Source organism: Lampetra planeri, chromosome 29, assembly GCF_965212315.1.
Source record: "Lampetra planeri chromosome 29, kcLamPlan1.2.h2, whole genome shotgun sequence".
NCBI lineage: Eukaryota > Metazoa > Chordata > Hyperoartia > Petromyzontiformes > Petromyzontidae > Lampetra > Lampetra planeri.
Genome location: NC_136135.1, coordinates 5,071,660 through 5,085,302, shown reverse-complemented (window position 1 = coordinate 5,085,302; position 13,643 = coordinate 5,071,660). Strand labels below are relative to the sequence as shown.

At 42.0% G+C, this 13,643-nt stretch overlaps 1 protein-coding gene across 4 annotated transcripts in view; it reads right to left on the bottom strand.

Annotated features, from left to right (window-relative positions):
• The window catches only part of DRD2 (dopamine receptor D2), a 57,799-nt gene that overhangs the window by 5,826 nt on the left and 38,330 nt on the right, over nucleotides 1–13,643 (bottom strand). For all 4 annotated transcript variants that reach the window (XM_078608147.1, XM_078608145.1, XM_078608144.1 and 1 more), the window contains 3 exons: nucleotides 12,371–12,579; nucleotides 4,144–4,230; nucleotides 1,489–1,999 (listed from right to left, as the gene is read on the bottom strand). In XM_078608147.1, coding sequence (XP_078464273.1) covers nucleotides 1,489–1,999; nucleotides 4,144–4,230; nucleotides 12,371–12,579 — 807 coding nt within the window. The remainder of the gene's footprint in view (nucleotides 1–1,488; nucleotides 2,000–4,143; nucleotides 4,231–12,370; nucleotides 12,580–13,643) is intronic.

Here is a 13,643-nt window from a genome sequence, read left to right as displayed (position 1 = left end):
AGATTGTAAAAGTTGTGGATTCACTCTTCAACACACCGGTGGGCTGAAGTAGTAACTAATTGGCGTTTTGTTAACGTGACAAATCCCTTACTAATTGGCCATGTCGGGTGGTGAAGGGTTTCGACACATTTATACTTACGCGATCTAACCCAAAAAGACCTTAATGATGAATATGAATATGCTTAATTGGGGGTCTCAGGCTTAGGTGGATGATGGGACACAAAAGTTGCATTTATCCCACAACGTTTAGAGAAACGTCGCACATTATAAAACAACGAATGTACTGTAACTGTTTAACGCAACAAAGACGTGCTTTGTAAAACAGGTCGGCTCATCACAAATAATTTCCCGAACAATAATAATAATAACAAGTGAAAAATGAAGGCGATATTACAAATCAAGCGTATGTATATGCAAAATAAAAAATTGCGTAAACAATTATGATGCCAAACTAAAACATACATTCATGAAATACAGCTTGACGATTGTGAAGACCCGCCTCAGCATGAATGCCACTTACACTGGGACTCTCACAGAGTGCATGTCACATTTCACCACGGAAATGTGAATTTTGAGAAGCCATGAAGCCATGCACGTACAGGTGGTGCAAACCATATTGAAACCACCCCTCCCCCACAACGCATATGTACAGATTGTGCAAGTCTGGTTATGCCAAAGGCGATCCAGGACTTCCTTCCCATGCTTATGTAATTAACTTTAATGAAGCTTGTATATGCATCTCCAGAAAGACCCCCTGTAAATGTGAAATGTTCCTGTGCTTTGTTTGTGTTAAAGGAGATCAAATAAGGATGTTTTTTATTATTATTAAATTACAGATTTCAACTTGATCTGCTTATAAGTGCTTTAGGGGCAAAGTCAGTGAGCTTACAATGAGCAGAATTAATTCCTGCAAATACCTAATGAGGATATAAATAAATAAACGCCACGAGAACAGAATGTGCACAGATGTTTTTTGGAAGCAAATAATTGGAGCGGTATGATTAAATTTATGAACAGGTTCAAAACAATTTACCAAAAGCAATTCATCCTATTATACTTCTCAAAATCTCATATCGGTAAAAAAAAGTAAAACATTTAGCTATTAAATTGCTAGCCCATGCCACTTGCTGGAAGAAGGGCCTCCAAACTGGAGAAGGTATTTGGTCTGCTCTTCCAAATGGCCCAGATGCGATGGCATATGTGGGAGCAACCCACGCCTTTTCCTCACCGCTTGTGACCCGCCGATTGACTCACTGTGGTGTACTCGTTCATACTGTTTGGGTGGACAGGGATCGGGGGGGGAAGGCGGTTTCATAAACTTGCACCACGGTTTTTGACCGACGTTTTGCGAGATCCATTCGAACCGGCGACCTCTGGAGATGCGAGTCCCAGTGTGCCCGCCATTACACCAATGCAGCACGCCGTACAAATCCCCCCCCAAAAAAATCCAAATCACACGAGACAGGCGTCCGTGCGGTCGTAACTCACCCAGCACGATGGCCAGCATCTGAGTCGCCTTCTTCTCTCTCTGTTGCGAAAAATTCCGATTGGCCGCCACCACCTTGAGGGAAGTGCGCATCTGACCGTTGGGCAGCTGCTGCGTTTCGAACGCCACCTTGAGGACGTTGCGGCAAGCTTGGCCGCCATCGGGCCTCTCCCCGTCGGGCCGCTCGCCGCCGTGGGGGCGGCCGCCGTTGAGCTGGTCGCCCTTCGGCTGGGCGCCGTTGACTCGCTCGCCGTCGACCTCCAGTGAGGCTCCGTCCGCGGGGGCGACGTCGGTTTCCTCGGCCAGCGTGTCGTGGCGGTACGAGGGCGGAGCGGGGGCCACAAGGCGCTGCTGCTGGTGGTGGCCGAGCGAGTGTTGCTGGCTCGCCGGTTGCTGCTGCTGCTGGTGCAGCTGTTTGATGTTCTTGCCCACAAGGGATTTTTTGGCTTTTCGAGAGAGTGGTGGGGACATGTATGACTCGAGCTCCATCTCTTCAGGTTGAGCAAGTTCTTCCTGCAAGGGAGGGCAATGCACAGCGCCTCTTTATATATTTATAAAACAATTACATTGGAAATACAAATAAAATAGTAGATTAAGCCGTTATGAAATTGTATTTCATAGGTTCGGGCAGTGCAGTCTATCTAAATCAGTGTCATTACAATCACGTGTTAAATGCCTCTGGATTCACTTTAATAGATTCCATCTTGCAGTCCTTACAGTGTCCCTTCAACAATTATAGACAATTATTTCCACGGGCACATACGTAGGTATTTAAAAGATACTCAAGAATAACAATTCCCAATTGGATTTTGAAAAATCACCAGCTTTTAATGGAGGCTGCAGTTATGTAGTCAAATACTTATAAATACCTCCTTTGGATGAAACAATTAGATTGGTAAATCCGTAATTTTTTTAAAAGACTTTAGTTAATCCTGCATAATTTAAGTTTTAATCCATGTAAAAAAATATTCATCACAATGGGGTCAGGTTATGGATGTTGCTTCTCATAACTGCTGGCCCATTCAGAGGAATTATCCTTCATAATAGAACCGGGAGGTTATGATCTTTTTTGTGAAATAAAGACTTTCCCACGAATGTAATTGGATTTTTTTAATAACTAATCTCAATTTATTTACCAATTGCACAGTAGAAATTAGTTAACATGGTGTGCATTTTTCCTCTACATGTGATTATTTTAAAGGGGCCAAGGAAATGAGCGCTATCATAAAGACTCGCAATTATATTTATAAATCGCTTTTCTGAAATGTCCCAATATGCCTAAAATGAAATCGATAAAATTCCAAACTATGTTAAGGACAATGCATCACAGTAGTCACGTGCGAATTGATTGTTGAAATAGTAAACTCGACGTAAGACTAAACTATTAAAACAATTCATTAATTGAGAATTGTCAAGAATGCATTATATTAATATTTGACGTAACAATATATGATTCAATGATATCAATTGCAATGGTGTGCTATTTTACAACTTATTATTTCACCATTGGAACCTCATTTGCCAGTAAAAAATATGATAATTGTTTTTTTACCCTTCTATCTGGCAACAAAACTGACACCTTTTTTACGAGGAGTCATGTTTGCATAGACCACAAAACCTGCAGTCATAATGCAAACAAAAAACACAACTGATAATGTATGCACTGTCCTTGAAAAAAGGTGTCAGTTTTGTTGCCAGATAGAAGGGTAAAAAACCAAGTATCATATTTTTTACTGGCAAATGAGGTTCCAATGGTGTAAATGCTTACCCCGAGCTCTCATACTCTGATGGTGCATTGTCTTTGAGTTGTGCGCCTTTTGGCGTCATCTGGTCCAACCCATGGAAAGCTGTCTCGGGTGTGGACCAATCAACTTCAAGGACAGTGCATACATTATCAGAGTTATGTTTTTTGTTTGCATTATGACTGCAGGTATTGTGGTCTATGCAAACATGACTCCTCGTAAAAAGGTGTCAGTTTTGTTGCCAGATAAAAGGGTAAAAAAACAATTATCAACTTATTATTTGCCAGGAAATGAGGTCATTTATACACATTCTCGATCCCCCTGCCACATCAGCCTGGTGAAGATGACGAAACCTTAATTCAGCAGTGGATTGATGATGGGCTGTAAACAATTGTACTTATTTATTGTGTCACTAAATGTAATATGCGACAATCATTTATGAAACTAAACACCTACAGGTAATAATTTTAATGTGCTGAAAGTACATATCCAGTATAGCACGTATGAACTAAACTAAAACTCAACTTTTTATTTTTATTTTACCAGGTAAGGCCCCACTGAGCTATATATCTTTTTTCAGAAGTGACCTGGCCACCACGAATCACAGCTCAACGAAGTGGCTCATTTTTCGATTTAAAGCTTTCGTGACTGCAGGGATTCATCTTCTTGGTTCTTTCGGTAAAGTCACGTAGAAGGGAAATAATAAAATAATACAAATAAAACAATAAAATAAAATTCTCACGGCGTTTCGGCCACAACGCAAGCAGCCGTCCTCAGGTAAACAACAGGTCTGTCGGAAAGACAGCGTCTTATTTTATTATTTCCCTTTTACGTGACTTTACCGAAAGAACCAAGAAGAAGTGGCTCATCATGTGGACATTGATAGGAGCCAAATGCTCGAGAATCTAAACTTACGACATTTTTCTTTGAGGAGGCAAAGTTGCCGTTGTTAGCACAGACGATTGTGCAAAGCTTGACATCTTCAGGATGAGTGCATTTTACCTGGATAAAAAAACAACCCACAAATGAGTTATCCCACAGACTTTCATGAGACATTCACGGGTGTAACAAATAGTAGACATTTTAAATTATTAAGTATCCCTCATTACACATTACATTTCTCGAGTGAAACTCTTTATAATACTGCAGTGATGCATCATGGGCGATGCAAGGGTCTATCTGAAAAGTATAATTGTATACAGCATTTCAGTAATGAATGTGTCACTGCATCAATGTTCTAATTCAAAGCTATATATATAAGTGAGATAAACAGCTCCCATTTTTATACTGTACAGTCTGTTGGGGCAAAAGCTGTTAGCAGGCACTAATTAAGACCAGCATGTTACAGGAGTGGGTGATGTGCTTAGCGCTATGCCAACCACTTTTTGTCTCCTCAGTGCTGATACTGGCATGCCACATCAGGTTTATTTCTTTAGGATATGTCCACCTTAGGGAGACCTTATACAGATTTAGATACAAATGGGCCATAGTGCACAAGGCAGTAATTTAAAACAAGTCCCCGAAGTCATTCTACAGTACAAAACAAAAGATGTTGTAAAATATAAATTTGACTAATGGATTAATATTGTATTTTATTTATGGATAGCATTAGCTTAGATAACGGCATATGTGCACTTTGGTTTACTACAGCTACAGTGCAACCGACTGATGACCACTGCCAAAGCATGTCACATTTAAATATAGTATCAATGTTAACACAGTATATTAACTGGCAATCTGTATAAGAACATCTGCAAATATGTAATTGGGTTTTTTAAATACACTTTGTTACTGAAGTCTCGTTCACTGATCAGAGAATGATAATTTGATTCTTAATCTGTAGTTTCCAGGATATAAGTCAAAGCAATTTGGACGAATATGTTGACTCGTGAACTGCTGCTTGAATTTTTTTACATTGCAGACTTTTTGATATAATTTAAGCTGTTTCATGAATGTCTGGAATTTTATTTTGCAAGACTTATAAATAATTGTAACAAAGTTTGTCCCAGCACAAAGAAATGAAGCTGTACCTTTACTGTAAAGTGTGTTGCATTTACTTTCATATGCATTGCTCTACTCTTACAAAATGTTGCCTTAAAGATGCCATTTGACAAGTGAAAGCCTTCCAAAAACGAATAAATCATATGTTTCTAATTCAGTCTGCCATACTAAGTCCACCTTATTAATTTTGTCATAATTTTACATGTTCTAGGCGCATGTTTTATCCCCCTTCCGTCAAAGTATGTATGTATGTTGAACTTCTTTCGCACCGTACGTTGCCAACCATGCTAATCGGCGATGCAGGGGAAGGGCAACAAACTAAACACAAAACGCAGGTTTGAATAAATTCGTTTTCTGTTTAGTCTACTTGACCATGAAGTCCTTATGCATCTTAACATCCTTATATGAGCCCAAGTAAATTATATACGTGCACAAGGAGATATTTAACAGAATAGTAACATTAGAGAACTTGCAAGAAAAATCTGAAAAAGTTGACAATGTCAGCATCCAACGTTTGACGAATATCATTGTTACAGTTAGTTTCAAATGATGAAATTCTGTGATGGATCAGACGGCTTGCCACAATACAGGTGTTCCTCCCTACGTACGGGTATAGTTTTGTCCAGTTTCGCGTGTATGCAGCGAGCCTATTTGTACCCAAAATGTGCCAAATGCGGTTTGTATTCACACATGATACGGAGCTATACGGCCGGATATGAGGCAACATCGTGCTTACTGTGTGCGCTACTCGGCAGGGCAGCTGTCTCATGCAATATTGGTTTGCCTGCCCTTTGTTTAGGAACGCACGTTCCCACGTGAAGCAAAGGAAACGTGCCTTTCAATAGTTTCACGAAGGATTGTGTGATTTGACCAAGAATCATGTGTGCCGACTGCCATCGTAAAATTAGTTTACAAACCAGACCAAAAAAAACGTTCTAAACTTCGAAGGGTTTTAAAGGGAATGTATATCTTCTAAAATAAATTGAATATTCTAGATTTGAAGTTTTCGTGACTTTTTTTCTGTAAAGTCACGTAAAAATGTTTTTTAATGAAAACAACTAAATTAAATCACGACGCTTCAGAAGCAACACAAGCCTCCGTCTTCAGGTGGAACTGCCACAGCAAAATTACTGTAGTGAAAGACGGAGGCTTGTGTTGCTTCCGAAACGTCGTGATTTAATTTAGTTGTTTTCATTTTAATTTATTTTATTTTTTACCTACGTGACTTTACCGAAAAAAACTAAAAGTCGAAATTGAATACATTTCTGCATGCATGAGGTGTGATGATGTGAAGAGGATGCGTAATAAATACACGCGTGGCAGTAGAGTTTAGACTCACCCTTAAGGAGCAATGTTTAACATTGACAAGGTGAAGAAACTTTCAAGGGAGAAAACTTTAAATTATCGGAATAACATGTTTTCTCGAGATACTGATTGATTTCCCAAAGCCAAGGATAAGCTATTGGTCGCCGTGATTGTGTGTGTGCCAGTCCTCCTTGTTGGGGCTATTAAAGTTCTCAATGCTGGAGTGAGGCTCATATCAAGAAAGGATATCTTCCCTGTAGAAATGGCATAAAAAAAAGTACATTTACAGAATCCATAGAATCCTGCAGAATGCAAGGTTGTTGTACCTTCTGGGAGAACAGATGTTATTTTTTATCATCAAAGTGTGTCTTTGAAAAGGGAATCTTGCTTTATTATGGCTTTCTGGTGTGCGTGCGCAAATGAAGCTATAATCTGTGTTGGGTGCGATTTCACAGCTCGTCTGGTTTGGGGAGTATAATTATGGCCGTTTTTTGAGGAAATCAGCAACTAATGATCAACAATCAACAACAAAAACAATCTCTCTAATTCGCATCTCGTTGGTAATTATATCAGCTGAAGCTGTGAGTGGAAATGCCGCCCAAGTGGGTGTTGAATTTCGATTTAAAGCTTTCGTGACTGCAGGGATTCATCTTCTTGGTTCTTTCGGTAAAGTCTGAATGACTCTGTCGCCTCGACGGACCTGGTTTTCACCTGAGGACGGCTGCTTGCGTTGTGGCCGAAACGTCGTGAGAATAATTTTATTATGTTTTATTTTTATTATTTTATTACTTCCCTTCTACGTGACTTTACCGAAAGAACCAAGAAGAAGTGGGTGTTGGTTAAGGTGATCGGATGGAATGGCTAAAGTGATCTCTGGTTGAGCCGAGGAAAGGTGTTCAACATTGGCTCGCAGCAGGCCCAGCCTCTGCAGCTGTGGAGCCAGGGTTGGGTGGCCATGTGGCACGATGTTAACTACCTCACCTGATATACAGGAGGTTGTGGGTTCCATCCTGACCCTGACGCTTATATATTTGGAGTTTGCATGTCTCTCTCTCCCTGTGGTCACGTGGATTTTCCTCTGGGTCCTCCGGTTTTTTCCCTCCACATTTAGAATCAACGTGCATTTACAATATTTGGCTGATATAAATGTCCACACGATAAGCCACTTTGTTGCTTTGTTGCGCTATCATTTGTGATGGCCAGGTCACTTCTGAAAAAGAGCTACGTAGCTCAGTGGGGCCATACCTAGGGGGAAAAATAAACCTGTGGCTTATCCTGGAGGCATTTACAGCAGCCAAATACTCTAAAAGGCATGTCTTGAGTGTTGGCACCGCAAGTGGAGGAGGTTGAAGATGCTTCGAGTGAGAAGGGCAGCAAGCAAAAGTTGCGTTCATGTGGTTAAACAATTATGTTGTGAGAAAATGTCCAAATAATACAGGGTTAGAGCCAGGTATGGTAGGGATGGCAGTGAGGCATAAAACGGAGTGGACAGTGCTCGACAGCTAGATCTATGGCGAAACATTATTTTTCGCCAGATTTTAAACGAGGAGCCCATCGACTCGTAAGGCCCATGGAGGGACATCGGGCAGCAGCAGCAGAAGGAAGTTTCTGCGCAGAATTTAGAGGTTATGGAAGAAATGAAGAAAAGAGGTAACCCCCCCCCCTGTCAGAGGTCAAAACAGCAGTGAAGCAGAACGAATCGGGTAAGGCATCAACAAACATGTGGCGTTACCGTTGAGATGCTGAAAGAAGGCAAGGTGTTCGTCAAGGTTGTATTGTGTCTCTCATGTTTTTTTAATGTTGTGCTTGACTGTGCATTCACTAAAACCACACAGGAAAAAACCCCAGGAATCAATAGAGGTGGGATAAATGTGTGGGACTTGGGAGTATGCCGATGATGCAGATTTGTTGGCTCGGACTATCAACAGCCATGAACCTTCTTGCACCTCCTTTGCCAGTACCAAAATACAATAACAGGGTTTTTCCCCTTTTTTCTGGCAACAAAACTGAAACCTTTTTACAAGGATTCATGTCTGCATTAACCACAATACTTGCAGTCAAATGCAAACAAAAAACACACTATGATAATATATGCATTGTCCTTGAAACTGATTGGTCCACACCAAGGGATGGCTTTCTTTTGAGCCTTGACCCAATCGGTGCTCGGCCAGAGGACGCCAAAAGGCGTACTCTGGTCGTCTGGTCGAGCACCAATTGGGTCGAGGCTCAAAATAAAGCCGTCCCTTGGGGAAAAACCCTATTTTTAGCCATGAACCTGTTAATGGTCTTAGGCACCGAGTCTGCATACTCGGGTCTTAAGATAAGCCTCCCTAACAGAAATTTAAAGGTGGTGGTGGTGGTGGTGTAGTCAGCCACAAGGCTTCTGTAGTTGGATCGCAAGAAATGTCCTTTATGCAGGTAGCTGTGAGGAGGTCAAGAGGTGTAGTGCCTTATAGCAGGCAAGGTTATTGACGTGCTATGGAAGTCAGTTGGAAAGCGAGCAGATATACGTCGGAGTGTAAAGGAAAGGTTACTTGAGACAAGAGTGCAAACTCAATTAATGTTATGGGTCAGGGGCCTGGACTCTTAACGGAGCAGTCCCAAAATAAGCTTTGGACGTTTGAGCGCAGCCTGTCTGAGATGGTCGCTTGTAATTTCATGGCAACATAGGGTACGTAATGTAGGGCTCTGGAAGAGGACATGGCAGGTAAAGTTGCGGGTATGATTAGGCAAATTATGGCTGCATGAAGGATGTGCCAGCTAGGTGTGGTAAAATAAACAACATTGATTTTTTGTTTTGTTCTCAATCACAGTGACATAGAGGCACATGTTGTTTCTTATTTCTCGGTAATATGGATCCACACAGATTTGTGAAACGTTTAAACCCACTGCGCTACAAGGTGGCTAGGAAATGGCAGTGCAGCAAGTGGATATGGATAAATATTCTGATTCTAGATTCTTGAATTCATCCGTGGATACCTTTTGAGTGCTAACCCTTTGGCATGTGTGTGGGCTTTCTCTGGTTTCCTGCCACAGCCAAGAGCATCGGGATGCGGTACTCTCCTGAAAAAATCATCCCTGACACTCATTGAGGCTTTTCTGAATAACCACTAGGCAATTCATGAGAGATTTCACGATATGACGTTTTTCGGGTTAGATCGCGTAAAGATGTCAATGCGTCGTGCATCCACCCTCCGTCTGACGCAGAGCCAATCATTGGCATGTTTTGCTCATGTCCTGACAAACTTACCAATCAGCTGTGTCGGGTGGAGGTGGGTGTGCGACACATTTACATTTTTACACGATCTAACTGAACGAAACTTTATCGTGAATAACATTGGCCGTGAAAGCCTGCGTGTTAAATCATCGGCGCTTGTACGTGAAATATGTAATCTCTCATGAGATGTTTATCTAACATATACGATATAAATGTGTTGTCTCCGTTTATCTAACATCTCATACGCAACCAAATGAATACAAAAATAGAATGAATCAAAAGGACAGGCAATATAAATATTTCAATGCTGGGTCATCTAATTAGTTGTAAGCATATTGCGCCTCTTGGTTAGGGGCTAGGTTGAGCTGTTTGGGGAACAGGGCATCTGTGTTTCGTAGCAAAGCAGGTACCAGCACACTGCTCGCTGTGCCTGCTGTCGCATTCGACATCAATTTGTCGTATATGCCAACGGTTTGCAGTGGCTGACCTATACTCATGGGTCTATTTTGCCTCACCGGTTTACCCTCCAGTATGATGCGGTTGCACTGGGCTTCCTATTTAAAAACATTCAAAGTGATTGTTTCCCCCTTCCACACAATTTTGCAGATTGGATCTAAACAAATACGTGAAATAAACAACAAGAAACTTCCGTTTAGGGTATAGAAACACGATGGCAGTCGTAACAAAATATACTGACGCGTGTTTCATTCGTTCATAAACAGAGCATGGGGAATTTAAAATAAAAAAAATGTAAGAGCAGACCAACGAAATAGCTGTAGCGTTGCTGGGGAAAGAGGGAAAAGAATGATCAAAATAACATACAGGACAAATATGCCACGTGACTCCTGTCCTGTGGCTCACTGGAAATGTCAACCCTTGACGACAAGACAACCAGTGGCGCATCATTCTCATCGCCGATAAACCGGTCGCAGAAACGCCGTCTGGGCCAATCTCATACCCGCCACCTGTAGACATTCGCCAATTACGGCTGCATAACAGTCACGGCTTTCCAGAGCTCGTTCTGATATATTATTAATATTTTTTTTATTTTGCTTGTTCCAAGCGGTAGCTCCAACTGGCATGTAAAGCCAACTGGGGGGGGGGGGGGGGTGGTGTAACGGGGCATCGATTCGTCGATTCGATTCTACGGTATCTTTGTGTTTTTTTATTCGTGCAAAAACGTATTTTTTGTATAATGATATGCTGAGGGTAAATGAGGGTAAATGAGGGTAAATGAGGGTAAATGAGGGTAAATGAGGGTAAATGGAGCAAACACACCCGTATGGACGAGACAGAATAAATGAGAATACAAATGAGATGGTAAAAATGGGAATGCACAAAATGATCACTCTGGGGTGGAGGAGGGGTGATTCATTTCACTTCAACTAATCCGCAAAGGTATGTCACAAAACATGGGTATAAGACAGAGGAAGGCATCATTGTAACTTGAATTAAATCATCACCTGAATTTGTCTGACATGGTGGATATTTTTTTGGATAACATTATCTGTGGATGGGCTCACAAATGGATTATCAAATCGCTCTGCACGGGGATCTCATCAGTGACTCAAACATATATCTTATTGCCATTTATAAAGCAATCCACACATCGCCAGGACATGTGTAATAACTAATGGCCATGGCTAGAACACTTAATTACAGTGGCATTTTGTTCTTCGTCATTCCAAAAAACTATTTTGATGAAGAGTGTCACGTACATTTCATAAGCTGCCCTTAAAATTGAGAAATGCCTTAGTGATGTATTACAGAATATTTACCGAGGTTGAATCTGAGTTGATTGATAACATTTGCTAACGTTATTTATCAACATATATTATCAAGACATCAGATTTGTGTTTGCAGGTGGAGTGATTATTTAGTGGTTATCACACCCGTGATGAATCCTGCTACCTGAGTTTGATTCTTGGCCACAGCTACCATCAGTGGACTAGTCTGGGCCCCTGTTCCACAATCATCATGAAGTATCATCAACAAATCTACATATCTAACACGGCTTGGGGAAGCCTTCACCCAACATTACATTGAAGAAAGGGCTGCAAATCGTTATAAGTGTATTTGAGGGGATATATTCGTGTCATTTTACCATCTTCTTACTGCACAACTTGTGAATGTGGATATTGAGGTTCGAATATACAAAGGTAGAACAATTTAAAGTACATGTACAAGACTATTTGTCATAACAGAACGGTAGTAATACTTGATGTCTCATCATAAATATGCTTTCGTTCACGTGAAATGTTTATTAATTGGTTGCGTTGGGTGGTGGAGGGTGTACGACACACATTTTTCTTGTGTTTTAGTTTAATAACCTTATACGATAAGAATAGCGCAAATACTAAATGTACGAACAATCTGATTTGAAGGGGCATACATATGCAGAGGCCACAGCATGTTACGTCAGGATCAAAACCATTCCAGGTTTGGTCCAGGCGTGGCTTGGGCCGAAGTTTCTAAATGTCACGGGAACGCAGTGTGCACGGATGCTGAGAGGGCAGGGTCCATCAGTGGGCCATACAGGACTTAAATAAAACATATCTTAGAGTTTTTATGATCGCGTGCCGTCGGGGGGACCCTTCCCCTGGGCCGAAGGGGCCTCACCTGGCCCTGGCGGCGTACGTGGTGCTCGCCAGTGGGCTTGATGCAGCCGCCGCGCTTGGCGTTGACCCTTTTGCGCCGCTTGCGCAGGACCACGTAGATCTGCACGTAGACGAGCAGCGTGACGATGAAGGGCACGTAGAAGGACACGATGGACGAGTAGAGCACGAAGGCGGGGTTGGCAATCACGCAGGCGTCGTCATCGCGCGTGGCTGAGGAGGAGGGGGGGGGGACGAGAGGGCTGAGTTCCAACGCGGCGAGACCCGGCAACAGAACAAAGATCGGGGACATGGGCGGCACGTACGAGCGCTACTTGCGGAATTACCGTAAAGCGACCGACAGTGCGACGTGCTCGCGTCACGGACATTGTGTTGCGTCGAGGGTTAAACCGTTGCACGCCCGTCACCCCCCGCCACCCATCTCTCTCTTTCTCTCTTCCAGCGCTGACATCCATGAGGAATGACCAGACGAGCGTCAATCACCACTGATTGTTCGGTTCGTCCGGCCCATTTACACGCATTATTAGTCTTAGGTACGACACAAAGGCTTTTCTAATTCACTCGTAACTACATAATTTTTGGGATGTGAAAGCAGGCTGTCTTGCATCGCATAATGAGGTCAAATGAGATGCAGAGTTTATGCACGAAGAAAGGGGGAGCAGGAGGGGGAGATATTTAAGGGAATAAAGGGCTGACCTCCAAATCATCGGCTTGGACCAATACCGTATAATGACAATTTAGAAACAGACCACGCCACTCCATAGGCAGTCTCCACTGCACTGAGGACTGAAGAAGTTGGGCATTTGTAGAATGCAAATTTCGAATTAGGATGTAAAAATGGGAATTATCATGTCTTCTTCCTCTTCATGACGGCTGAGCAGAATGATCTGAGAGACTGCAAAGGTAAAAAAAAAAGTGAAACTAGAAAGGAAATCGTGAGAAAGAGATTTAAAAAATAGAAGAACTGCAGTCAAAATGACAGAAGGAAAAAAAGCGCCACGGAGATTTTGACAGATTCTGTGCCGGTGGGGAAATATGGTCCATGTTTTATTGGAATGCTTTAAAACATCATTCTTTTGAATGGTTCTTTTGAGCCAACCCTACATTAAAAAAGGGAGAAAACTTGTCAAAGAAATGTAATCAACATCAGGCAAACTCAGGACTACACGCTTGGTTTGAGTGTCCAAAGCCTTACCAATAATTCCTCCACGGTTTTACCTGTCTAGAGTTGGGCATCATAGTAATTGTGTTTTATACGTTTAAAACACAGGACTATG